Source organism: Chelmon rostratus, chromosome 13 (genome assembly GCF_017976325.1).
Source record: "Chelmon rostratus isolate fCheRos1 chromosome 13, fCheRos1.pri, whole genome shotgun sequence".
NCBI lineage: Eukaryota > Metazoa > Chordata > Actinopteri > Chaetodontiformes > Chaetodontidae > Chelmon > Chelmon rostratus.
In genome coordinates, this window is record NC_055670.1 from 25,477,117 (window position 1) to 25,502,892 (window position 25,776).

The following is a 25,776-nucleotide window of genomic DNA, read 5'->3' on the forward strand; positions in this document are numbered from 1 at the left end:
AATGGAATTTAAAAAATAATCTGCAAACACGGCCCTTCTCTGCTCCCGTACAGACGAGCCTCTCGATAATCATCTGGTGATCTTTTGCTGTGTGCCTCCACAGGGCTCACACTTGCTTTAACCGTCTGGACCTCCCTCCCTACCCCTCCTTCTCCATGCTCTACGAGAAGCTGGTCACCGCTGTGGAGGAGACGAGCACGTTCGGTTTGGAGTGACATCATATCAGCTCACAACCCGGGTCGAACGTGGGAGAGAGAAGCACCTGGACATCCACCTTTCTCGCTTCAGAGAGACATGGAAAATAAAACTAATATCCTCAAAAGGCAACTAACCCCCACCGCGGATAACTCAGCTGGGTTTTGGGACTGGCTTTTTGTCACTCAGCACGCAGGCTTCGATCCGATCCTCCGCCTTTCTCTCACATATCTGATGGAAGACGATCGAGCGAACACCTTCAGGAAGAAAGGCGGAGAATCTGAGAACAGTTTGAAAAGCTGTACAGTACAATTTCTTGTTTCATGGTAACCTTTGTTCATCGAGCCACATGTGTGCTTTATCTCTTCAGTTAATGGCCTTGTTTACTGGATTTCTAGCACCCCCTCCTCCTCCTCCTCCTCCTCCTTCAACCTGCACCTCAGAGACAGCTGCTCAGAATCCTCCCTCCTCCCTCTCCGGACCTCTAAACTGTGTCCTTTCTTCACTGAGGCTGCAACCTTATGAACAACAATACACACCTTTGCACAAAACACACACAAACATGAGACATTTGTTTTTTATTGATGGTGCAAACCAGTGTTTCCCCCAAGATTTTTTTTTTATCAGCATGGAAAGATATGACATTTTAGACTTCCACCTGAGCATTGGCGAGGCCTCATTGCCTGTATGAGAGCAGGGGATACACTAGAGTGCACAGATACACACTCAGCAAGCAGATAAACATACACAAATTGCATAAAACCAGTTGTTCTGAGACTGAAAGTACACTTGTTTTCACAGCTTTGATTCCTGAATAAGATGGACAGTGAGTCACAGCTCATCAGTGACATTTCTGGACAGAGTCATACACCCATTGTGATAATGACGGCAGGTGCTGGTCAGGACTGTTACCTTCAAATACCTTCAATACTGCGACATCACAGCTCTTGCATGGGCACATAAGGTAAAGACACATCTGAGACATGCAGCCCTTGCATATGCTCAACAAGGACACCCGGTATCACACACACACGCACAAAGCATCATTGCAGCATTAGCCTTGATGCGTTGAGTGCACCTCCTTACAGTGTAACAGATGCACTCACTCCAGTGTAGACACATGTACTGACACACTTCAGTCAAACAGAAGTGCAGGGTTTCCTGTCTTTTTCAAACTGTTCCACACATATATCACAAGTAATAGATGCCGTTTCTCACACAGACAGATGAAGTCCTCTCATAAGTGCGACACATGTTGATGTAATCGCCTCCCACCCAATGAAAGTGATGAATGTACCAAATAAGTGACTGAATGTATGAACCTCAAGCAACTCTGTTCGGCCCCTGAGGAAGATTTCAGGCAGGCTGAAGAGGAAACACAAAGTGGAGGGAAAGGAAATCAAACGCGACACGGTTGCTTGAGGAATGAGGATGCGCTTTAATAGATGCTGGCACCGGATTGGGCCTTGTTAGCTGAAAGACACGAGCCTGGCGCCGCCCAGGTGTTGGTCAGGGTGCAGTGGTGGGATCTTTTTAGTGCCTCTTGGGTTTTCCTGACCATAAAGTGAAATTTCATAAGGAAAGCTATTTTATTTCCTTGTTAAAATTTGATCAGATCCATGTGTCTCACAAATCAAAGATGGTTAACGTTAAGGAGCTGTGATTTACACAACTCAACACAAGGGGGCAGTAAGGTGTGCTCTCAGTACTGTGGCGATTTTCTTCCCTCTGAATGACCTGACCAGGTGTGTGATGTTGTCAGGAACAAGCAACGGCCTTTAGGGCTGTATGGATATTGTACTTTAGGACTTTTGGCATACAGGTCCATGCCAGAAAATAGTTTTGTCCTGAAAGCATGTGATAAAACATTTCTCTAACTCCTAAGTGCACGACCGAAACCCTGGGGACCCTTTCACTCAGTCTCTCACACACTTTCTTACATGCACACTAAAACATACACACACAAACACGAACATACTCGTTTTCTATGGGGTGCATGCAAGATTACACCTACTGTACAGAGTCCTGTTGGAGCTAGACCACAGGGGCTGGAATAGTGCTAGAGAGCCCCACGTGTGATGCAAGATGTGGAGGCAGACTTTCGTATCCCAGCCCCCCTCCCAGTCCAATACTGCATGCGGGATCTTCCCGGTCAGCTCTGTGAGCTGTGCTGGGCCAGACACCCCTAGATGGCGTTGTGTTATAGCTCGATATTGCATGCTGAAATAGTGCAACACACTGTCCTTACTAGCTTTTTTTGCATGAGGATATTGCTATCCGTTCAGAAAAAGGGGTGAGGGAACTGGTAAAGTTGTTTCACTTCGGTTGTGGCGCTCACTTGAGGCGTGCGGCCTTATGCTTACCTGGCACTGTCATACCTTGAGTGTTAAGATCGTGGGAACAGGGTGTAGGAAATAGGTGCTCCAGTCACTTAGTTTTAGCTTTGGAAAATGGAAAAAAATGCGTGAATGCAATAGTTTGTTTTCTCTATGACAGTATAATGGCGAGTATCTTGGCAGCATGTTTCAAAAATGTTGTTACTTTCACATGTGCGTGTCTGCCTATCTTAGTAATAGGTTGATGGTTACGGTTCATTGCTCATGAATCAGTGGTGACTCAATAGGGCTGTTTTGATTTTGTGAAATGTGAGAGCACATGTACGTGTACCATGTGTGCGGTCCTGTTCGTCTCTTTGTATATAAATGTATATGTATGTCTGTCCCGTTGTGTGTATAAATATATATTTTGCACCGAATGTACCAAAGGTTTGGGGCTTGCAAAGTCAACCATTAGGCCTGCTCTCTCTATTTCAGTCTAACAAACACATCACACTTCTGGCTTCTGCCTTCAGAGCATCACCTCATGTTTGCTTGAGGGGCAGATTTGTGGCATGGGCAACAGCGCTTCACGTTAGGATATACATTCATGGGTCAGTTTGACATTTTCCATAATGAGGCTTTTCTGCTGCAGAAGACTGGTAAGATTGATTACTTGCTTCACATCCAAATGAAAACAGTTGCACCTCTCGTCTTTCCTAGTACATTTCTGACAGGACCCGGCTCCGGTTTTCAGAATTCCACTCTATGCAAAGCTCCTGTATGTGTGTCTCCATTTCACCCCAATGATTGTAATAAAAGAGAACAAATGGCAAATTTTGATTAATGACACATGACCCTTATTTATCATCTGCGAGAGAGGTTTCTACCAATTGAATGCAATGCACAAGTAACAAAATGTATTATCTTTATAGTACACATTGTAAAATGCAAAATGTCTTTAGGAGACACTTTATAATTAAGAATCCTCTCCTTGATTAAACAGTCCTCTTTTTCTCACCTTTTCCAGCCAAATAAAATAATAGTACTAATAATATTATTAATAAAGACAATATGGGGAAAATTATATTTTAAAATGTCAAATTATAAAACTACTATAGATACTTAATACATTTGCAGTTGCTTGGTACTATGAGAAGTTGCAGGGTTTAAATAAATGTACCTGCGCACATTGGACAGATTTATGTGAAAGCTTGTTTCTCCTTGTAAAAGAAAAACTAGATGAAATGTTAGAAATGACAGAAATAAAAATGCTCATGATGAGTTAAAATAATAACATACTTACAAAAACAGTGACCCATAAAATCCAGTAGTCAAAAATATGAGGAACAGTGTCAAAATTATGAGTACTGTGTGGAATGTTTGGCTCATTTTACAATGAGGGCTTCTCATTATTTGGACTCACTATCTCACAATTACTTATTTAGATAACATGTTAAAATACTGAGAAACTAACGCCAAGTCAAAAGTCGAGATTTTGACATAATTTCACATATAAATAGCTATATGAGTTCCCATGAGTATTTTTTAATGTTTGTCACTCCTAAACCTTTCATCCATTGTTATCTTCTTGGCGAAGATAAACTGTGTACGGTTTATTTTCTTCATTCGCCAGTGCATATAGTTACAGAGTGAACGATTACAGGTGACACACCTGTAAAAACGGCATTCACGTTTCAAATAAACCCGAGCTCGCCTTTTTCAAACGCGACAACAGTGCGCATGCGCCAAGCAGTGACGTGTCGAGAGGTGTCAAACAGAAATGATGTAAAAATGACCGAAAACTCTCCGGATAAACTTATTGAGAGGTGTAGTCGTCACCCGCAGCGGTAGTTTGGATAATCCCCCCACTGGAAGCAGCCGTAGGTGTAGACTTTATAGACTAACTGCGCCTCTTCAGTTGAGTCGAGGAAATTCGGTTTAACTCACTTTTGAACCCGCGACATTGACCGTCGAGCTAACTTAGTTAGCGTCAGTTGAGCTAACGAGAGTCCGTAAACTAGCCAAACTAAACAGTAGCAAGGGAGCCGGCTTAGCTAACATTAACATGTAAGTTGGGCGCAGCTGGTGGTGTAAACGTTAGCTAGTCACTTAGGTTAGGTTTGTCGTTCATCTCTCGTGTACGTCGCGTTCCGCGCGGTATCCAGCCGGTGGCTGGCGGCAGGGCTGACACCAAAGGCAGAAGAAGATGTCTCGGAGGCGGCTGGACAGCCGCAGCGGGCTCTCCGCGGGGCTGCTCGGCGAAATCCAGACCCCGATCAGCACGGAGCCGATGGAAAGTGTGTATGAACTCACCGGAGAACTTGGAAGGTGAGTCAAACACGTCGGACTGTTGTCCCGGGACCCTCACGGTCCCTGAGAAGTCCAGACAGTCTCCTCCGGGCAGAGGAAGGCTGTCTGCAGGACGATTTGAAGCTCAGTTCTGCAGGATTAGAACATTAAGTTATATGAGTAAGTTCATGTGGCTGGAATATACTGATTGTAAAATATGTAGGAAGTTGACAGGACTAACAGGACAGTAAAGACAATATGTTAACTTGCTGCATTAGAAGAATGTGTGCTCTGATAGCTTCAAACCACAGTACAGACCACAATTTACGATTATATGAAGGTCGGAAACTATTAACTGACAATGTTTGGGGAAACTTTATCAATGCAACTAGAGCCAGAGGGTGTGCCATACATTTAATTTGTTATCACATCACATTCAACCACTATAAAGTATTCTAACTTTGATATATATGTATTTATTGCACCCACAAGTCATAAATGACGTCACATATATCACATATGGACAACAGAAACATTTAAAGGAAGAATGAAGTGTGTCCTCTCATACAAAGACTAACTTGTCCTTTATCCAACCAGTTATAAAAATGTATATTCAAGTCTGTTTTGTTTGTAATTTGTGTATTTGCCCTCATGAATAGCACAGATCAATTCAGTACACTAACAGTAACAGAGTTGGGACTCTGGACTGTAAGCTTTAACCAGTGTAAATAAACGTGCCTCGCAGTGCCAGGAGACCTGACTTGATCGTGCTACAGTAGACCTTTGTCATGTGTTTGGCAATGTGTGCCAGCCATGGCAACAGCTGATGGCTGATGACCACTCCTCGGGACGCTTGAGGTGTGTTTGAAGCCGTGTGTCATGCAGAGTGTGCTGTGTAATTCTGATGTCAAAACAGGAAGAAGGAAACGAGTACATGTGGAAACCAGACTTTAGAAAGAAGAAATGGCACAGGCCACTTCTGTTCTCTTATTTGTGTGTGGCTTGACAAAAAAAGGGAAGTTCTGAGGTGCAATATTTTCACAAACATGATAAGGATCATTTTAGTACTTCTATGAACTTTAAAGGGGATTAACATGAATTCCCAGAATTAAGTTAATACATATCAGTTCTTTAGAAGTGGAAAATTCAGTTTCCCTGTTCATTGTCAGGCTGTAGCTGTCAGTTTTACTTACTGTCGCTTAATCTGTTGTTACTTTTATGAAATGAATCAATATTTTCTATATTACCGTTGAATGAAGTGTGGGAAGGGTCAGTCCCTGTGACTCTGGCTTTAGCTCATTGTTTTGGTTTTACAGCCCCCACATTTACTGTATGGTCGAGTCTCTCTTCAGCCCTCGCAGGCTGCTGTTTACAGCAAAAAACAGCTCTTAAAGCACAACTATTTGTCACCTGCCCAGAACCAAACATCAGGTAAAGGCTCCCTCAGTGTCAAGCTGTGCTATCAGCCTTTCCATGACAAACATATTTTGTGTATCAAATATTTAAACTGCATGAAAATGTAACTTGTAAAAGTGATGGGTGGTGCTACAAAGGAGTAGCTGAGTTTAGCACCATTGTTCTATTCTTTAAGAGAGGTCCTTCTGGGTCTGTAACCTTCACAGTCATTGCTCTTGGGCTCTTGTGATGCAGTTATTTTGGGATTTTTCTTTTGTTGCAGTCATTATAAGGCCTTGTGGAGAAGTGTTTCCACGAATTGCAAAAAATATCAGCCGAATACCAATTTTTTTTTTAGCGAGGGCAGTGTACGTCTAGCTCTCATGACAATTTGATAGTTAATAATTTGTGCTTTGTCTTGTCCAGGCGTAGCTAAAGAGATGAACCGGAAAAAAAACACAGACTCAAATGAATATTAAGTGTCATGTCACCATATTAGAACTGCATGCTTTTCATAATTGTTGCATTGCTGCTTTTCAGCATCCTCAGCCATAATGAATTTTGCCTCTTGAATCTAGTAGCAGACTAGACCTTCCCAGGCTTAAGTAACATGAACAATTACCCCGATAATCAAGACATGGCAGGAGCACTAACACCAAGCTATTTAGGAATGTGCTGGCATTGGATAACACACAGATGGCTGTTATCTAATGCCAGTATTTTTATAGCACCATTTGTCCCAGTGCAGCAGTCATGTACAGAAAGCAATATGTCACTGAGGCTGGAAAACATATTAATTAATGGCATTTATTGTGTTTTGTTTTGAAAGGGTTGTGAAAACATGTTGCCACAGTTTGTTCTCTTAGTTAACATTGCAAAGCAATAAAATGTAGTGAATATAAAGCAGCATTTCTCCCAGGCTGCTTTCACCTCCCTTCATTGCCATACAGTCTAATGTGAGGAGTGTCCGCATGACAGCTCAGCCTGTGATTTGGCATTTTGCCCAGACCTTTATCATGATGCATATTAATATGGGACTTTCCATATCACCCAACCTTATTTGTAATAAATGACAAACCAAAGAGCTCTAATTGGAGGATTTCAGATTCTGTTCATGGAAGAAATCAGTTAAATCTGAAATAGTTTCATTTAAGGAACCCAGATTTTTTTTATACTTTGTTGATGAAGCTGATCTCTGTCTAACAAAAGGGTCCACCTTAACCGTATATGCCCACTTTCTGCTTCGTAGGGGGAAATTTGCTGTGGTCAAGCGTTGTGTCGAGAAGGCCACAGGGAAAGTGTTTGCTGCCAAATTCCTTCGGAAGAGGAGGCGAGGTCGCGACTGCCGGGCAGAAGTCACTCATGAGATGGCCGTCCTGGAGATGGCCCGCAACAACGCCCGAGTGGTCAACCTGCACGCCGCTTACGAGACAGATCACGACATCGTCTTAGTGCTGGAATAGTGAGTCTACAACAGAAACAGTAACATATTCTTTTACCTTTTGATTTAGTGAAGGGTGCATTATATAACATGCCTAACACTGCACACGAACAAGCAAAAACATGCACAACGCCAGCAGTATGATCCTGTAAATGCCTGTTAAAGGGCAAAGTCCTGTTTGTCCAATCCCAAGGAGCTGCCATACTCTGCCCTTTGATGTAGTTCTCATTCTTCCCAACAGGTTTATCAAGACTTGTTTCAAGACTGAAAGTCCCATGTTAGCTAAATTATTGTACAGTTTCAGCCATGTTAGCTTAATTATTGTACAGCTTGAGCTGAAACTCCAGATCTAGATCACCTGAATGAACATCTTCTCGGCTATCATCATCATTCTTTGCAGTATCACAACAGAAACCTGTCGTGGCCTAGATTAGAAATAAGAATACACAGTGTTTGCCTTCAAGTGAACTGCCATGATGTTCTAACCACACCTTCAGTACTTGTTGTTGGAGACACTTAAATCCTTCCTGAAAGCAAAGATAGGTTGAAAACCTGAACGACTCTCTTTGTTGACTCGAAAGGGGACCAGAGAAATGCCAAATTAGAAACTTGTACAACCTGAAATGTAATAAAATCAGATTAACATTGTACTCTGGGCACAATTTTAAGGCTGTTTGTCAACTTTGGCTGACGTTCCTACCTACAGTGCTGTACAGTGAGCAAGCAGGAAAGTGGTTTGAGGTTGCTTTCTTGCTCAATAACACTTTGCCAGGACATGTAGGATCAAACCAGTGACCCTCCGGCTATGGGTTGGCCACTAAAACCACCAGGCCACCCAGAAACCCATGAACACATCATATTTGTGTTTCTCTTGTTGAAAGTGCGTCACACACAAACTGCATTCAGTGTTAGACATTTTAGTAGCTTCATGAACAGTCTCTGGGTGTATATATGTATTTACCTTTGTGTGTGTGTGTGTGTGTTTCTCGTTACCCAGTGCGGCAGGTGGAGAGATATTTGACCACTGTGTGTCTGAGGAGCTGCTGCCAGAGGCCCAGATCACTCGTCTGATCAGGCAAACACTGGAGGGAGTCCACTACCTCCACCAGAGCAACCTGGTGCACTTAGACCTGAAGGTCTGTACCTACACACACACACACACACACACACACACACACACACAGAAAATCACGTGCATGAGTGTAGCTGGAGCTGAGGGAATCTATTTTTACATGTTCACTCGCTTTACCACAAACTCCCCCCTTAAGTGCTTGGCTGTGCATCCCTTTTTTAGAGCAGCTGTGCACTCAAAACCCCAATATCCTACTTTCATGACACAGTTAAGCCCAGAACCAGGATTATAGGTGGTAACAGAACTCTTCACCCAGAGCAAAGTGGGAAACTCAACAGCAAAGTGGAAACTGAGTGATTTGTACTCCGCAGCTGCAGGTGGATCCCCACGTTTAAGACATTTACAGTAAACGAGGTCTGGGGATTTTACATGACCAGTTCTTTCAGCAGAAGATGCTAATCAACATCAGAAGCATTGTGCAAACAGAACAAAATAAGCACATACTGTCGTGTATGTTCTCTTCTCTTGCAGAGAATGAAGCAATAATTCAATAATGGCAGTGTTTGCACAGTGTCTTATGATTAATATATGTTGAATATTTAAACAAAGACGGCACTTTCAGAAAGGTTAACGCCTTCCTTGGAGGCCAAAAACAGTGTTGAGTAAGTCTTCAAAGAGAACGTGAGAACACGTTAGGATTTTCGTAATATGTTTTGAGCCCAGGTTAAAGAACGTCTTATCCCTGCGGTACTTCTGCTTTCTTCATGATGTTCACTCTGTGCTTCCTGTTTGTTTCTCTCTCAGCCACAGAATATTCTCCTGACCAGCCTGTCTCCTCCAGGAGACATCAAGATTGTAGACTTTGGCCTGGCACGCAGACTGGGTGCGGTTGGTGAGCTCAGAGAGATTCTTGGCACACCTGAATATGTGGGTAAGTTGATTTTCATAAAACAAGCTTTGATTTCTCAAAGACAGACAGGATCGCTTTAAAGTTGGCACCAGAAGAGCTCCTCAGGAGTGAAACTGATCTTGCATAACACTAATAGATATGCCTTTGTCGGTTATGGAGAAAAACTCCTAATTTATGAGTAGTTTATGGTTGTTGAGAAATCCTTGGCATTAGCATGCATGTCACTAAGCTTATAGATCGAGGCAGTGAATAGAACCCTGCTGTCACACGGGCCTCGAGAAACCTTTGCCAGCTAATTTGTGAGTTTGATTTGTTCATTTTGACCATTAAGGAAATAGATAAGATGATGAAAAAACAATAACAAAGAAACAACAGACATGCAAAACCTCAGCAGTGGTGAAATAAAACAATGTGAAGTATGAGACGATACAGGAAATTACAAGAAGACGTTCTTGTAATGTTGAACGAAAACTGACTTTTTCTTTCATGTCTTCGTTCAGCTCCAGAGATCCTGAATTACGAGCCAATCACAACAGCGACTGACCTGTGGTGAGTCCATTCTTGCAAAACCTGCAGTGACTTCATGTTAGACGACGTTCAGCAGTTGTTTAAACATTCGTTGTCTAATAGGTTCAGCAACATTAAAGCGTCAGACGATCAGACAGCTGGTTTTCAAACAAGACTCTTCAACCAAATGATTTGTAAATGAGAATGAAGGTGATCCATTTCAGTGTCAAGCCACAAACCTCAAAGTAGCTCTGCAAAGCTAATGGCTGTTTACAGTCTGGGTAATTATTTTAATGGTCACCTTTGTTCTCACTTTTGCGGTCGTCCAAATAATGAAAGAAGTACTAATGTTGTTTTTATTGAAGATGTGAACTCTGTGAACTCACGTGCGCTGCTGTACATGTTGTGACTGTGTCCCGCATGCCTGTGTGTGTCCCTCAGGAGTGTGGGTGTTATAGCCTACATGCTGGTGACGGGTGAGTCTCCGTTCGCAGGAGACGACAAGCAGGAGACGTTTCTGAACGTGTCCCAGGTCAGCGTGGACTACAGCAGGGAGGCCTTCTCCAGGGTGTCTGAGCTGGCCGTGGACTTCATCCGCAAGCTGCTGGTCAAAGCGCCAGAGTGAGTGAAGGCAGTGTGTGAACTCACCTCAAACCCCCCCCCCACAGAATAGACACAGTCAGATGATTTATTGTGAATGGAATCACTGGACTGTTAGCATGGAGCTATAAACAAAAAGATGAGAGATGATTTCCACAAGACAACCCAACCGTCACGTAATATTTTATTTTTAACCACAGTGTGTGTTCAGCTCGCACACTGCACAGTCAACAGCCAACAAAGCGCTTACTTCTTTCCCACAAACACAGCTGAAAAATGTTTCTGTTCGAAGTTTTGACTTTCTTTCATCATGTTATGTTTTGCCCTTTTTAATTAGTTTGTAGTCTTTTAGGAATACATGGCAGAAAAACATTTCCCACAAAACAGGAATTTCTGCTTCTTAAACTACAAGGAACTTTTGTTTTGTGCTGATTATGGCGGCCCCTGTGGACAGAGGCGGTAGTGTTCCCACCGCCTCCTGTCGTTTAGATCTTCTTGCGGCTCGTGCACGTGCGGGAGTGAGTTAAAGAAAGAGGCGGCTTATTTCGAGACCTGGTTTTTCTTTGTGCACACAGCTGTTTGCAGGATGCATAGCGAAGAGCTAATTTATCTTATGTAAGACTATTAACTGTTAAAAGACGATGGTGAAACAAAGTAAACTTTGTTTTAGTGCTGTACATACAAAGACGTTACATGTAATCCTTCTACATATAGATTCAGTTGCTCAGTAATAGCAATTTAGTTGTGAAAGTTAAAGTTTTCCTCAGATTACATATTTGTGTAGGAGGAAGAGGCAAATTTAGGATCAGTTTTGAATCCCTTCAAATCCCACAAATCTGCATCTGTTGCATAACAGACCAGCGTTGACACGTTTTCTTCGTCACCGTCACTCTTACTTTTTGTTCTTCAGTCAGTTCTTTTTATTTTCTTAGCTGATCCTGCCCCAGTATCAGCCATAACCACAAAATATAATGTCAAAAACCAAATTCTCTCAAGAAAAATATCCTCCTGCTTCCTAACATACTCACTGGTAAAGTTTGCCAGAGACAATGTAACACAGGCTCTTCTGTTTCATCTGATGTCCCAGAGAATCTGACCTGCAGACAGACGTAAAGAATAACTATAGAAACAGCCAATGTTCTCGCTGATGGTCTCGTTTATCTTACCCAGGTTATAAAAAGGCATCGGTATTAAACAGAGACTGTTTCATAACCAGATATAAACTCACTGTTTCTGAAATGTAAATCTTTGTTTTCCTGCTGCTTTTTAAAATGTCCTGGAACAGAAAAGTGAGCCATCACTTCAGCTAACCTGTGAAGATTTCCAGAATGTTGTACTGATCAACAAAAAGGATTTTGATGGAGCTTAAATGATTTGTCAGTTATCTATAAGTTGGTTAACAGAAGGTTCATATGCAACCAATTGCTCAATTGTTCGAGTCATTTTTAATGAAAATGCCAAATTTGATGGTTTCTCAGATGCTTCTTTTCCATCTCATGTGATAGGAAACAAAGTATCCTTGAGTTTTGGACTGTTGGTCAGACAAAACAAGCATTTTATTATTTTAGCATTTAATTATGAATCAATACTGACAGTAATGCGTAGCTGCGGCTCTTATTGGTGCCGTTGGATTGAAGTGTTTGTGTTGTGACTGCAGGGACCGGCCCAGCGCTGCAGAGTGTATGAGCCACCCCTGGCTGTGGCAGCAGCAGCTCTGTCTGAGCCCCGACCCTACCAGCACCCGCACCGTCCGCGACAGGAGCTGCGGCACCAAGTGGGCGGCGCCACCCGAAGACCCCGAAGACAAGGAGAACTTCCTGGAGTCGCCCCACTCTCACGCAAAAAGGTTTCGCTTCGACGAGGAAACGGCCGCCGCCGGAGACGGTGACTTTTGAGAGAGTGAAATGTGGAAGGGGAGGAGAGGGGAGACGTTTAAGGCAGCAGCGCTCTTTTAAGCCTTCAGAAAACCAGCTGTCCGCTGCCCGCTACTCAAAAGTACTTCGCCTGTGTTTATATTCCACTAATTCTCAAAATTCCAAGATCGACCACTCAGACCAAAGATAACCAGCTAAATTTTGAGATCACTGATCCATCGTTGTTTAAAGGTGTGAAAGTTGTACAGTATGTCTGAATTAATGCATTGTGTTTAACCTAAAGTATTTAATATGTTTCATTGTTCAAATTTGTGGTGTTTTCAAAGGGCTGCGTACGCCCACGCTGTGTCGATGCCCTCATGAAGGCTAGTGTGGAGTATTTCTAGGGAAATCTATGCAATACTTCCCTCGAGCGTTTTAATTTTCTGAAGAAACCTTAAAGAAGTTAATAATAGTTCTGCCTTAAAGTCAGACGTTAGTCACCAGGGCTGGTTACTATTTAGTTGCACTTTTGCTTCAGCAGGACTGTGTGATGTGGAGATAAGCGCCTCTGCAATGAGGAAGTCTGATAATGTCCGTATTTGCATGTTATGGAGAATTATGGACAGCAGCATCATAGGCAACCAGGCTCCCGACTTCAGCCTCTGTGTTTTCATGTCACTGTTTTTAATTGCTGCTGTCTCTGTCATAGCTCCATCTCTTTCCACCGGCATCATTTCAGAATTTCACATCCAAGCTGCACTTTGGGCTTTCAAAACAACCGGCGGAAGGAAGGGCAGAATTACACACAAGCATATTACATTCCTTATATGTTTGCATTTCCCTCAAAGTCAAACTTCTCATTTTCTCCATGTCTGCAGTAACACGAGTGTTTAAATTTAGCTCAGGGTTTTAGATGAAACTCATTTTATTAACTTAAACCTTAGCATAGTCCCCTTCCAAAGAGCTGAGAGGCTTCCACATTTAGTGGCAGCGTTGTTCTGCTTCGACAGAAAGGCTTAAACCGAGCAGCAAATCATGGTATTCACTTCATTTTTTGTTTATCCTTTTGTAGTAAGCTAGAAACTGTAACGGCTCATAAAAAAAAAAACAGTGACTCATGCAGTTGCTCACTTGCCACACCCGCACTCCCTGAAAGGATGTCCTCACGAGCCGCAAGTTCCTCTTTGTTAGCCGGCAGAAGACAACCGCAGCTCGAGCACTTACTTCACAAGCACATGTATCGAACCAATACGCAAAACAGGAGCTATTTATGAAAGTGTGTCTTTCAGTCCCTCACCAAAGCCATTCAGTGTGCGCTCATTAAAAGCTACTCTCGTCCTGTTGGGTCAAGGTGCCTGAAGTGATATATTCCTGTCGTCTTCATCTCAGGGCATGCTGCTCGCTCTCTGCTCACTTTGTTGTCTATTCTTAATGTTATTCTTATAGGCCTATTATTATTATTTATGTGCTGGACTTCTACTTTATATTTTTATGTAAATAATGTGCTCACATGTCTTATATGGAAGTGTTGAGATTATAGTGGGTAATTTAGGATGATTATGGTGTTATTTAAAATAAGAAGTTGCTGTTGTGGTCGCAGTGTATCGAATAATAAATGGAAATGTTTGACTGCAGCGAATTGGGAAGGTGAAGGCGAGGATTAGGTTTTAGGTGGTACTAGGAAGTAAAGCAAATGAGTCAGATGGTTTTAGTCAGGAGGAAGATGATTAAATATGTTGATGGAGCTGGAATGTGTGTTGAAAGAAGCATTTAAAGGAACAGTTTGATGTCGAGTGTTAAGATATGTAGGCATGAAAGGCTTTTTAGGTGATGAGAAAGTGGGAATGATGTTTTCAGTGTCGTTTTATAAAGAAATGGATGTTTGTCCCAAGAAGCTGGCAGAACCTTTGCTCAATGTGAAACATGAGGTGCTATTGATTCACGGGATTTGCGTCTTTTGTTCGAGTAAGACTCGAATGAAAGCACCTCACCTCTCCTAAAGTGCAGATTGTGATTTCTCTCAACCTCCAGTGAAACATTCCTCTTTTTGTTCCGAGGTGCCATTCTCAGTAAGACCACATTGCGTTTTTTGTTTGTTGTTGTCACCAGCTGGTACAATGGCCTTTGTGTTGGGAGCTGGGCGTCTCCAGCCACGGCCATGCTCTCATCTGTATGCTGTCATCCTCAAAAACTGGAACGCCACACTGTAAAAGATCTTCATCTCAACGAGTGATTTAATCTCACCCAAGTCAGCAGATTCTACCTGAGCTTGTAGTAAGCGCTTTCTCCAAGCAGCTGGGAAGTATATCAGAAAAAAAAAGCTTGAATCTTACTTTTCAAAGTCTACTCCGCTTTTCCTGATACCTCTCCAAACACATGAGTGTGTGGAAATAATCTCGATCCAGGCTGGAAGGATGTGATTTGACGCGGGAGGTTATTAAGCAGCATCTGAAAAAAAAAAAAAATCAAGATTTTAAGACTTGACAGATAGCCTGACCTGGAGGGAGAAGATGGACTGTTTTGCAGCGCAGTGATGTCAGGGATCTCACTTTGCAGGATGACGAAATGCTCGAACATGTCAGACAAAGTGGCTCGTGTTTGCTGGCATTGTCTGTCTGTCACTTGAACGTGATTTATGCTGTGGTGTTGATTTTCTTATTTTGTACAGCTATTGTACTGTTATTTTCAGCAGCTAGTCACTCGGTGGCCTGTGTGTGTGTGTGTGTGTGTGTGTGAGAGAGTGCTCATTGTCTGAGCGGGAGGTGCTTAGCTGGCATTCAGGCCGTCGTCCTCCAGAAGTGGAGCACCGGTGACATCAGGCGACTGATGTCACCCAGCATTCCTGTTTGTTGTGAGACTGAAGGATACTGTAGTCAAACCAGCCACAAGCACAAGCAAATAAATGTTCAACAGATGGATGTTTATTTTGCATTTTATATATTTTTTAATATATGAGCATTCTGATTGCATCTGAAATGACTAAAAAAAAAAAAAAAGACATAATCTGTATTGTATTCTGATCAGCTGCAGGCTAATATGTAAGCATCACAAAGCAAACTGAAAAAGCTCATTAAAGGTTGTAGAAAATATCTGACTGAGTGTTCGGTGTCTTGTTTTTGTTGTCTTGAGACAATCCAGTGCAGAACAGACTCTGTACTCACTCCGCACTGCTGCCACCTGCTGATTCAAGAGAGCTGAAACAAACCGCTCTCTGTGAACACTCGACAAGCTGCATCCTCTCCATCACTGGCTAGGCTAACCTTCAACAGGACAAAATAGCATGGTGGCAGTGTATATTCAATTAGCAAGCAGACGACTCAAAATGATACATGTTATCTTGGCTGTGCACTTGCTAAACACCTTTTAAAAAAGTTAATCTTCTCTGCCTCTTTGTAGGCTTACATGGTTTTTAAACTGCACAACATACAGCAAGTAGTAAACATAATGGAATGATCTGAAGTTACATTCAGCAGAATGAGTTACAGCCATCAGCATAGTGCAAAGACGCTATGTAAGATTACATAGAGATTAATACATCACTGATTAACACACATGCCGCCACATTCCCATAAACTAGCAAGTATGTGTATTTTTACATATTGCAATAAAAAAAATACAGTATATAGAACATATTTCGGCCATGAGGAACAAATAACTTAAAACAAAGACGCACCTCCTCGTTAAGATATTTTTCCAACTTTTTCCACCAAGGAAAAAAAAAAGGTAATTTGGTATATTTTCAACACAAAAATATTCCAATCAAAACCGGCAAATTATGAGCAATTAAAAAAAAAAGTGTAATAACAAGAAAAGTTAATCATGAAATGAGCTAATAGCTGGTAATGAGTTCAACACTTCGTTCTTAAACTTGAAAATCTCACCTCGAGGTCCACATGATCTTCACCAGCAGCTTAAAAGATCAGGTGATGTGATCGACCTTGAGGTGACGCTGCGCCTCCACCTCCAAGAGTGCAGTCATGTGACATTTGATCAGAAAAGGTCTGAGGAACTGTTGGTGGAAAAGGCACCAACTTTCTGACCGAGCAGTCGTTCATTCATTAGCCGCAGTTTTAAATACAATCAAGAATCACGACTGAGAGACCAACTGATGACGTCTGAGAGTTAAACGTTCAGACATTCAGACATTCACGGGTCTAAAAGTAGCTCAACACAAGTGCAGGTATAAAGAGAATGTAATAAGTTACTCAGCTGCAGCCAAACACACATTAAGTTTAAAATCATGGCAGAATAAAATAATCTTAAATTAATTCATTTCCATCATTAACACAAACCGACTGAAACAACATGAATCACTCATGTTTCCAAATCGACGGCTCTGCAGCAACTAAAAGCTTCAGCCTGAATCAAACGTAAAAGGTCACGTTTAGCCTGAAGAGTGAAGAAGGAAGACCATTTTCATACCTGCATATTCCCACTCAGGGCCACGGGGAGCAGGGGAAAGACCCCTGGGTCATTCAGACTCGGATCAAGTGCTTTTAGCGGTAAAAAGAACAGCAAACCAGCATCTGTCACATGCTCTCAATTCTGAGCCCTTCAAACATAGAAGAATGAGGTAAGACCAGCAAATAAGACACTCAATCTGTTTTCTTAATAAATTATTTAAAGCGCTCAGTGACGTTCAGATAATCAGCTCACCACCAGCCTAAACCAAACTCAGAACTCCTGGATGACCCTGAAGTGGTTGTCGATGGAGGGGGGCTCGTCCTCAAAGTGCAGCTTCTTGCTTGGGCAGACACCGAACTCCTCCAGGGTCTTAATGAAGTATCCGTACTCGCGGCCCACCCAGGCCCGCATCGGGTCACACACCTCGTAAGGGGTCACGTGGGCGTGAATCGACACGCCGCCGGAGGCGAGTTCCTTCAACACCTGCTTGTCCGTCACCCAGGTCTCACTGCCCCCCGGGTGGCCGCCGTCCAGCCAGTACATGTCCGTGACGCGTTTAACGAAGTGAGACAGCTGCGGGTCCGCGCGGGCCCCGGACAGCTCGTACACCAGCTGGTTCAGGACCACGCAGCCTTTGCTGAAGCCCACCAGCGCGAGGGAAAACCCTGAGGGGATGCCGTCAGCGCCTCCTTGTGGCTGGAGGGGGTTTGGTAGGTCGGCTCGCTCCATGCCGTGGCTCAGCAGGGCCCTGCGATCAGAAATGCTGTTCAGAGTACAACACGCAACTGTGGCGGTTACAACACAATCATCACGCAGTAAATACGAATTCAGCAAAGCTCATAACGTTGAGGTGACGATTCTGCTCAGTGGTAATTTTAGCAGATGATGGTAACAATCTATTTGTGACCTCAGGTCTTTATTGCCACTGCAGCTTTTCTGTGTTTGGCCTTGACACTAATATTATATGCTGACAGCAACTACTGTAAATAACAATTACAAAAGCAGCAACACAAGTGAATCACATAAAGTTAAAGGTGTAAATGCCACTGTTAGTTTAAGACAAGACAGCTATTTCTACATAAAGTCCATTTTTCAACTGTCCAACTGACCAACTAATCATCACCTGATCAGGAATCAGCGAGGAAACCTGAAATTTCAAGCTCAGACATTCAGACATTCACAAAATCAACCTGAGGCTGGGCTGCGTGGCTGTTGTATTGTCAGGTGTTTCTATTATTTTGTACGTGCCCTCTTGCTGATTGTACTTGAGTTTGAACACCTTCCTGATAAGCACTTGTACACTCACATGACATACTGTATGAAAGATGTGTGAATGTCTATGGTCACTCACTGTGAATCAATATAGAACTATGGTAATCAGCTATATAAGCTAAAGGCTACTACAATCAATATTTATATCAACAATTGATCACTTTGGCAGTTGTTGTATTCTTAATAAATAAGTGTTGGTCTTTGTGACAATAACCCCCCCTCAGCTTTACTAGAGCATCTCTCAGCTCATTGTTTAGGTTCACGTTCACTCCTCTTATAAAACCCTGATATTAAAAAGTCTGGACGCTGTGTGAAACATAAATAAACATAATGTGACAACTTGCTGATCATTTTCGACATAAACAAACACAAACCTCATCAGTTCATTGATTTTTGTAAATATCTGCTTATTCTGAGCTTGAAGTTGGGACAGGAGCAAGAAAAGACTGGGAAGGATGTGGAACGCTCCAAAAACACCTGTTTGGAAACAGGTGATAGTGTCATGATTGGGTATGAAAGGAGCATCCTGGAAAGGCTCAGTGGCTCACAAGCGAGGATGGAGGGAGGTTCAACACTTTGTGAACACGTGATTGGATAAAGGATTTACTACAAGGACTCAGGAACACTTCAAGAAACTGTTGTTGGAAATTAATTAAACTGGAAATTATTAACTGTGTTGTATTTAAGTTTTCCACAGAGTCCAGACATTTGCTAGTTGCTAGCTGGTTGCTAACTTAATCTGTCTGCTGAGCACACTATCTGCTCAGCAGACAGATTAAGCTAGCAACTAGCTGGCGAACACAGTGGAGCATTTAGCAGCCAAAGAGCCAGATATTTCCCTCAGGAGTTAATGGAGACCAAAACGAAGCTAAAAAGAAGAGTCTATGTTAATGAACAGTCATCAGGTGGACATAAACACAATGTTTGTCTGGATGTGTGAATAAGCAACAATTTGATAACCTAGCTGAACCAGTCTGATAATGTCTAAATATTAAAGCAAATCAAAACAATGACTGTCAAACAGCTGCTATATTTTGGCTACGCTGACCAAAAGTGAATGACTTGATAGATGGAGCAAGAAAAAAAAGGGAGAGGATGATCCTGTCTCAATTTGTGGATCTCTAGAAAGTGCATTTTGTATAATATGCTTCCTTTGAAAAACCAAACCTGAGGTGGCGAAACGCTCCAAAGCCGGGCGAGTACGGCGAGTGCTCCGGTGCCCCGAACATGTTGCTCTCCACAAAGTTGTGGTAGCAGCTGAACTTGTGGAGATACATGCGGGAGGCTCTAACCACCCAAACATGTCGGTCAGGGAAACGGCGGCCAAGGGTGAACGCGACCTGTTCCAGACTCCAGCAGAGCCACTGGGATCCCTCAGGCTGCAGAGCCATCTGCTCCTGGAAGTTCTGCACAAACACAGACGGAGACTGTTAAAAGCTGCAGGATTCGACAAAGAGACACTGGAACAACATGGAAAATATGATCCACAGTGAGGGGGGGGGGGGGGGGGGGGGGGGGGGGGGTATTCAACATGCTTTCATATTTCCAATGCAGCTATTCCCATGAAATTTAGACCAGACTTCACAACTACTACACAGATGAGGAAACTGTAATATTCCAATCCATAAACAATGTTATGTGGAATGACACAGGGAAAAAGCTTTGAGCAAGCTGACTGAAGTTGATTTAATAATTAGTGGAGAAGCTTGTTTGCAATGACAGCTTCAAGGCACTTCCTGCACAAAGAAACTGATCTCTCGCAGGGTTCATGAGAAGAGAAACGGTCTCGTACCATAATGCTTCCACCTTCAATCGTCACTGTGGATATGGCGTTACTTTGTGTATTGTTGCAACAAAGTTTGACTTTTGACCACACTGCATTGTTGTTGCATTGTTCCAGCAACCTACAGACTTCTCCAAATGTTGTGGAGCAAACATCAAATGAGCTATAACGTGCCTTTCCTTCAGTAATGAAGTCTTCTGGAGTGATCATGCATGACTGTTTAATGAAAAAACATGCTGACGTGTTGTACTTATTTCCCCCACTGTGTACTCATTATCACTCTGCATTTGTTTGTGCCCAAGAATATTGAGGTACATACATCAGTTTGCCTAAAATTAGCTTTTTAGTCAGTGTGGTTATGATGTTTAGACTACACAGCTTGCAAGATGAAGTGCTGTAGCATGAACGTATACAGCTGGGAGGGAGAGGGGATTGCTTTGGCAGAGTTATTGAGCCTTTGAAAGCTTAAAATTCAGAAGGCTGAAAAAAAAAAACATCCCCCCAAAAGACTCTAAAAGTCAAAGATGCCTGAATAAAAATGTTTCTTTCTATATGCTGTCCTGATTCCAGCCATGGTGAGAGTCCTCACACACATCAGTCTATCTCTGACACACTTAATTAGTTCCATCAGCAGCATCTTCTCAGTCTGCTGTCAGACTGTGTGGTCCGCAACACAATGACCTCATTCATTTTATTTACATGGACACATCACTGTGACAGCATCCTGCGCATACGAACGTCTCCCGGCAAATACCGGCACACTGTGGGAATATTAACACTTGCCTGGAAAGTTTCCTAATGAAATGCAAATGAGGACCATGAATAGATGGATTGGGCACTAGAGAAGCTCTAATAAATGAGGGCAGTTCTTGAATTCTTGAAAGCAATTAGAAAAGAAAACAAATGGGTGACGTTTAATCTTCTTTTAGTCCTCCATATTTTTTACACTTGATTAGTAAGTGACCCTTCCACTTGCTAAAAAAAGAAACAAAAAGCCTGTGAAACAGCTCTGCATAATGTGACAGTGTAATCTGGCAACGGCAGCAATTAAGAGGTTTGGCACAGGCTGAAGAGACGCTACCACGTCTATTCTTTAAAGCAGTTTACTCAGAAGTGCGCACATGTTCAGAAACACACCAATTCTCTGCTGGTCAGCTCTGCAGTGTCATCACACACACACGAGAGAAAATAAAATGTGAAGTAGTGGACTAGCTGCAACCACATACCTGCATGCAGCCACACATTCATAAATTCACACACATACATCACAAACAGTTGACCCTCATGGCAAATTTCAGCCTCATAGCAATTAGAGATAACACTAAGGAGGGCACAACCTTGTGGACCAATGAACAGATAGACTTTCGTGGACCTAAAGGTTCAATGACGCCTCCCCTAAAGCTAAAGGAGATGTTTGGTCACGTTATGTGAATCCAGTTGGAAGTTATGCACTTTTTAGCCAACTGGCACGAACAACACAACACTACACACACACACACACTTCAACGTCATGACTACTCTATGGATGGTAGCAAAAAGCCTCAAAATACTGAAACTTATGTATATGTATAGCGACTTCTAAGAACAAAGAGTCGCTGAGAGGCTGAGGCCGGGCCTTCCAATTGTTTGACGCGCTTAACGGAAAAAATCACTGAAATACCAAAAATATATTTTACAATTTTATTTCCAGAAAAGAATGATCAACTTATTATATCGTGCACAAACTCATAACTAAAGTGATCACGGTGATCAAGGAAATAGCGGTCAACAAAAAATACGGCGACCCTGCTCACCCTCCCTCGCTCTCTAGCCACACACTCCCAAAGAAAAGGTGAGCGGGTGCTTATGTTAACTTACATCCCCGCCCATATCCACTTGACCTACATATTCCCTCATCAACAGAATAACACAAACCTAAAAACAATAACAAAACCAATATTTCTACCAACACACCTAGAAAAACCCCTTAAACTCATTCATGGCTCCTACATTATGTTTTCTCAGGTCTTGTGTTTTTATTTTTTATCGGGAATGTTTCCATGGTACAGTCTGGGTCAATTTATGCAGAGACACAATATAGAAATGCTACAAAATTGCATATGTTAATACATGCATGCATTCCTAAAAAAGGGATACTGCCTTCATAACAACATACTGTACGTCATCAAGCATTGCAAAATTTCCAGAAATACTCTGCAGTTCTTACAACTGGGAAAGCAGGTGTCAATAGTGCAACATACTAATACTTTGATCATTTAGTTGTTTTTCCTGATAGAAAAAACCTGCACAGGAACATCCAAATCATGTTCTATGGTTCTCAACTCTCATACTAACATGTGACTCTGTGTGTTGACAAGTGTCACATGTCAATTGGTTTGTTACAGTTTCATCTCAGTTGCTGAATACACGTTGTAGAACTGAAAGCATTCACTATTGGCACGTTCGGCTTGTTACCGGAGGGTCGCCAGTTCGATTCTCCCCACCGGACTGGCAGAGAAACTTGGGTGTGGTGGAGTATTCACCACCCCCCTCCATCAAAGGCTGATGTGCCCTTGAGCAAGGCACTTAACCCCCCAATATGCTCCCCGGGCACCTGATGCGGCAGCCCACTGCTCCTGTATGTCTCACTGCATGCTGCATGTGCATGTGTGTGTTTCAGTAAAATCAGTGATGGGTGAAATGCAGACACTAATTTCCCAGTTTGGGATTACTAGAGTGAATAAAATTTAAAAAAAAATAAAAATATGACAATATGTCATTATGTACGTACAATATAAGACCAGTTCCTGACTTTTGAAAAGTCCTGACTTTTAATGAAAGATGTGGTGTTTTCTTCTGTCACTATCACTATAATCACTATTGGCATTGTGTCCTACCCATAAACTCTTTGCACAGTGAAATTCTGGGAATTGGAGTCTGGTAAATTTCAGCTCCCACTCAGATAACCAATGTTCAATCTTGTGAAAGGACCCTGTACTTCTTAGACAAACAGGAAATGCACCATCTCTCCAATGCAACCGCCTCTGATTATTCACTTTTCTCCAAAGGTAGACAAGTAGTCATTGCACCTGTAATATTATACAGTTTACTCTGCTAGATGCACTTTTGCTTGGCGGTGGAAAGTGGTCCTTTCACTTGGATTTTGTGACTTATTACTGAGCTCTAGGCAGCGTTGATGAAGGTCCATACAGTATAAATAAACTTAACTTGATATCAATGCAGCTAGGAGCAGCCACGTGTGACGGGGTCAAATATCTGCCATTAAAAACTTCTCTCTGACGTTCTGATTTCAATCTCCTGTGTGATTTCTGAGTTGCAGATTTGTGTCACACTAAAATGTGCAGAACGACCTACATACTCTGCTACTAAAGTGGGAAACAAGTAATACAAGTAAGTCCACATGTGCTTCCCCGTGTATACAATAAAGCGCAGGTGATTCCTTTGGTCTAGTGAGGTTTTTTTATGATGCAGCAAAAAAAAGAAGATAACCTTTCCTGGCACCCATGAGGTGTCACACCATGTGTAAAGCTATAAAAGCTTTTTTACATCTGCAAAATACATGACAGTTACCTAATAAATGTCACATGGCTTTTAGCATTCACAAGTGAGGCCATGTGACTGCACCTATAATAATAGTAATAATAATTATAAAACTTTATTTGTAAAGCACCGTTCACACAGGAACTGCAGCTCAAAGTGCTTTACAAGAAAGAAATCATGTGCACCAAGCCAGGATTTCACATACAAGAGACAGAATGGACATAAAAGAAAATTAATGTAAAATAAGATGGAGAATAAAAACCCACTTGATAATGATTGTACAAGGAAGATTAAAAAATGATGATATTTAACTATTTAAAAGAAGTGCAGCAGTGAATGAGCACGATGCAAAACTCAAAGGTTTCAGGCCTGCATCAGGAAGTCATGGCTCGTTAAAGGCTTAAGTGAAGAGATTAGTTTTTAGCTTTCTTTAGAAAATGTTCAGCGATCTGCTTCCCTGATATCTGGAGGTAATGTGTTCAGAGCTTCGGGGCGTAATGGACAAAAGCTGCGTCCCCGATTTTCATTCAGCTGTTGCTGGAAACCTCCAATAACCCAGCAGCAGATGATCGCAGTGTTCTTCAAGGCAAATACTAAACAAGGGAATTAACAACGTAGCTTGGTCCTAGTCCATTCAGGGCCTTGCATACAAGGAGGAGGACCTTAGAATGCATTCAAAACTTCACTTTATTTTATTATTATTCAGTGTGTCTATTTACCATCTTGTGTTATACATTGTCTTTATTCCATTTTATCTACCTATGCATCCTTTATTTTATGTTAACCGTTATTATTAAGTGGGTTTTATTCTCCATCTCATTTTACATTAATTTTATATTCTTGTTTTTAGGCTCATTCGGTATTTTTATGTGAGGCACTTGGAGCGATTGCTTTGTTGTTAACACTTGAAGCTGGAAATCCTTTATGAAATATGCTATACAAATAAAGTTTATTATTATTATTATTATTATTATTATGAAAAAAAATCACGAGCACCAACTCAACAAAGTGGGAAGTCTTAATTCCCACCAGCTACTATCGATCATTGAACCCTGACAGGATTTTACTTATTAATAAGGTCTATTAAGATGGAAATATTATTTCAACCCTGTCTAAGTAACAACTTTCAGTTCAGCTAGGCCAGTCACTGTCTTTCTGTTGACCCCGTGGATAACATGAGACCCCTCCCTGAGCAACAGAGCTCCCACAACCTCCGTAACACTCACCTGAATATCCCCGTGGAAAAACACCACATGCTTGTTACTGCTCTTCTCCTTTGGCCCTGAGGCTGTCTGACCGTCTGTTTCAGGCCGGAGGAGCAGCAGGTCGTTCACTCGGTTCGGCGCGTATCCAGGCACCGCCAGCAGCTTCTGGAGCCTCTGGCGCGGGCTCCCGGAGCGCGCATCCCGGCTGGCTGATGCATGCAGCCCCCGAGGCTCAGTAGATGTCGTCGCTGCTACGGAGGTCATCGTTTTGGCCACAGTTATTAGAGTAAAACCCACCGCAACTGCTCGGGTGGCTAACATGAACTCTGTCACAACAGAAAATGATTTGGCGTTTTTCCCTCTCAACGCAGTCACTCCATGCTGCTCCTGTCAGCTAGCTAGCCAACTAACGATAGCTGCATCTGCTAGCACAGCATCACCGTATCTGCGTCAGAACAAGGAGCCTTTATTTGGCTATAACCGAAATATTTATCATTTGACTTGTGTCGTGTCCGTCGCCTGTCTCACATTGTAGCAAAATAACAAGAAACTCTTATACGAGTTATTTAATTCTGACGGTTTGGGGTCTTTTTGTCCACGAAGAGGCGCTGTTTAGCAAACACAAACCACCATCAATAGCTGCTAGCTAACTCTGTTTCCTGTCGAGCAATTCATCAACTCTTCTGCGCATGTCTTTTTTCCCCAAAGATACTCGAGCGAGGGTGGTGGCGAGATGGTACAATGTTAAGTACTTCCGGTTTCTGTAAAATAACTAAAAACTAACGCGACATTCTTGAATAAATCTAAGTAAAAGTATAAACATAAGTATAACATACATTGTTAAACAGTGGAGGAAATAAATACATACATAGTATCGATTAATGCATTTATTGCTTTTATTATCCATTTAATATGTCATATATTCATCATTGCAAAAATGTATTGTTTTTATTTACTGGTGTGTCTTGGTGAGTTCTCAGCAATGTCTG

At 42.2% G+C, this 25,776-nt stretch overlaps 3 protein-coding genes across 3 annotated transcripts in view; 2 read left to right on the plus strand and 1 right to left on the minus strand.

Moving 5' to 3' along the window:
- hecw2a (HECT, C2 and WW domain containing E3 ubiquitin protein ligase 2a) overlaps positions 1–864 on the plus strand; it is a 31,025-nt gene extending 30,161 nt beyond the window's left edge. The window contains exon 29 of the mRNA XM_041950345.1: positions 104–864. Coding sequence (XP_041806279.1) covers positions 104–215 — 112 coding nt within the window. The 3' untranslated portion in view covers positions 216–864. The remainder of the gene's footprint in view (positions 1–103) is intronic.
- A 3,411-nt stretch (positions 865–4,275) lies between these two features.
- Positions 4,276–15,498, plus strand: stk17b (serine/threonine kinase 17b (apoptosis-inducing)). The gene is made up of 7 exons (XM_041950614.1): positions 4,276–4,841; positions 7,447–7,659; positions 8,636–8,774; positions 9,515–9,641; positions 10,121–10,169; positions 10,569–10,748; positions 12,385–15,498. Exons 1-7 carry the CDS (start codon positions 4,720–4,722, stop codon positions 12,620–12,622), a joined length of 1,068 nt encoding a protein of 355 aa, XP_041806548.1. The 5' UTR covers positions 4,276–4,719; the 3' UTR covers positions 12,623–15,498.
- Positions 15,352–25,408, minus strand: c13h2orf69 (chromosome 13 C2orf69 homolog). Its single transcript, XM_041950615.1, has 3 exons — positions 24,809–25,408; positions 19,427–19,665; positions 15,352–17,735 (listed from the first exon to the last, which is right to left on the minus strand). Exons 1-3 carry the CDS (start codon positions 25,106–25,108, stop codon positions 17,258–17,260), a joined length of 1,017 nt encoding a protein of 338 aa, XP_041806549.1. The 5' UTR covers positions 25,109–25,408; the 3' UTR covers positions 15,352–17,257.
- Between the last annotated feature and the right edge of the window lie 368 nt (positions 25,409–25,776).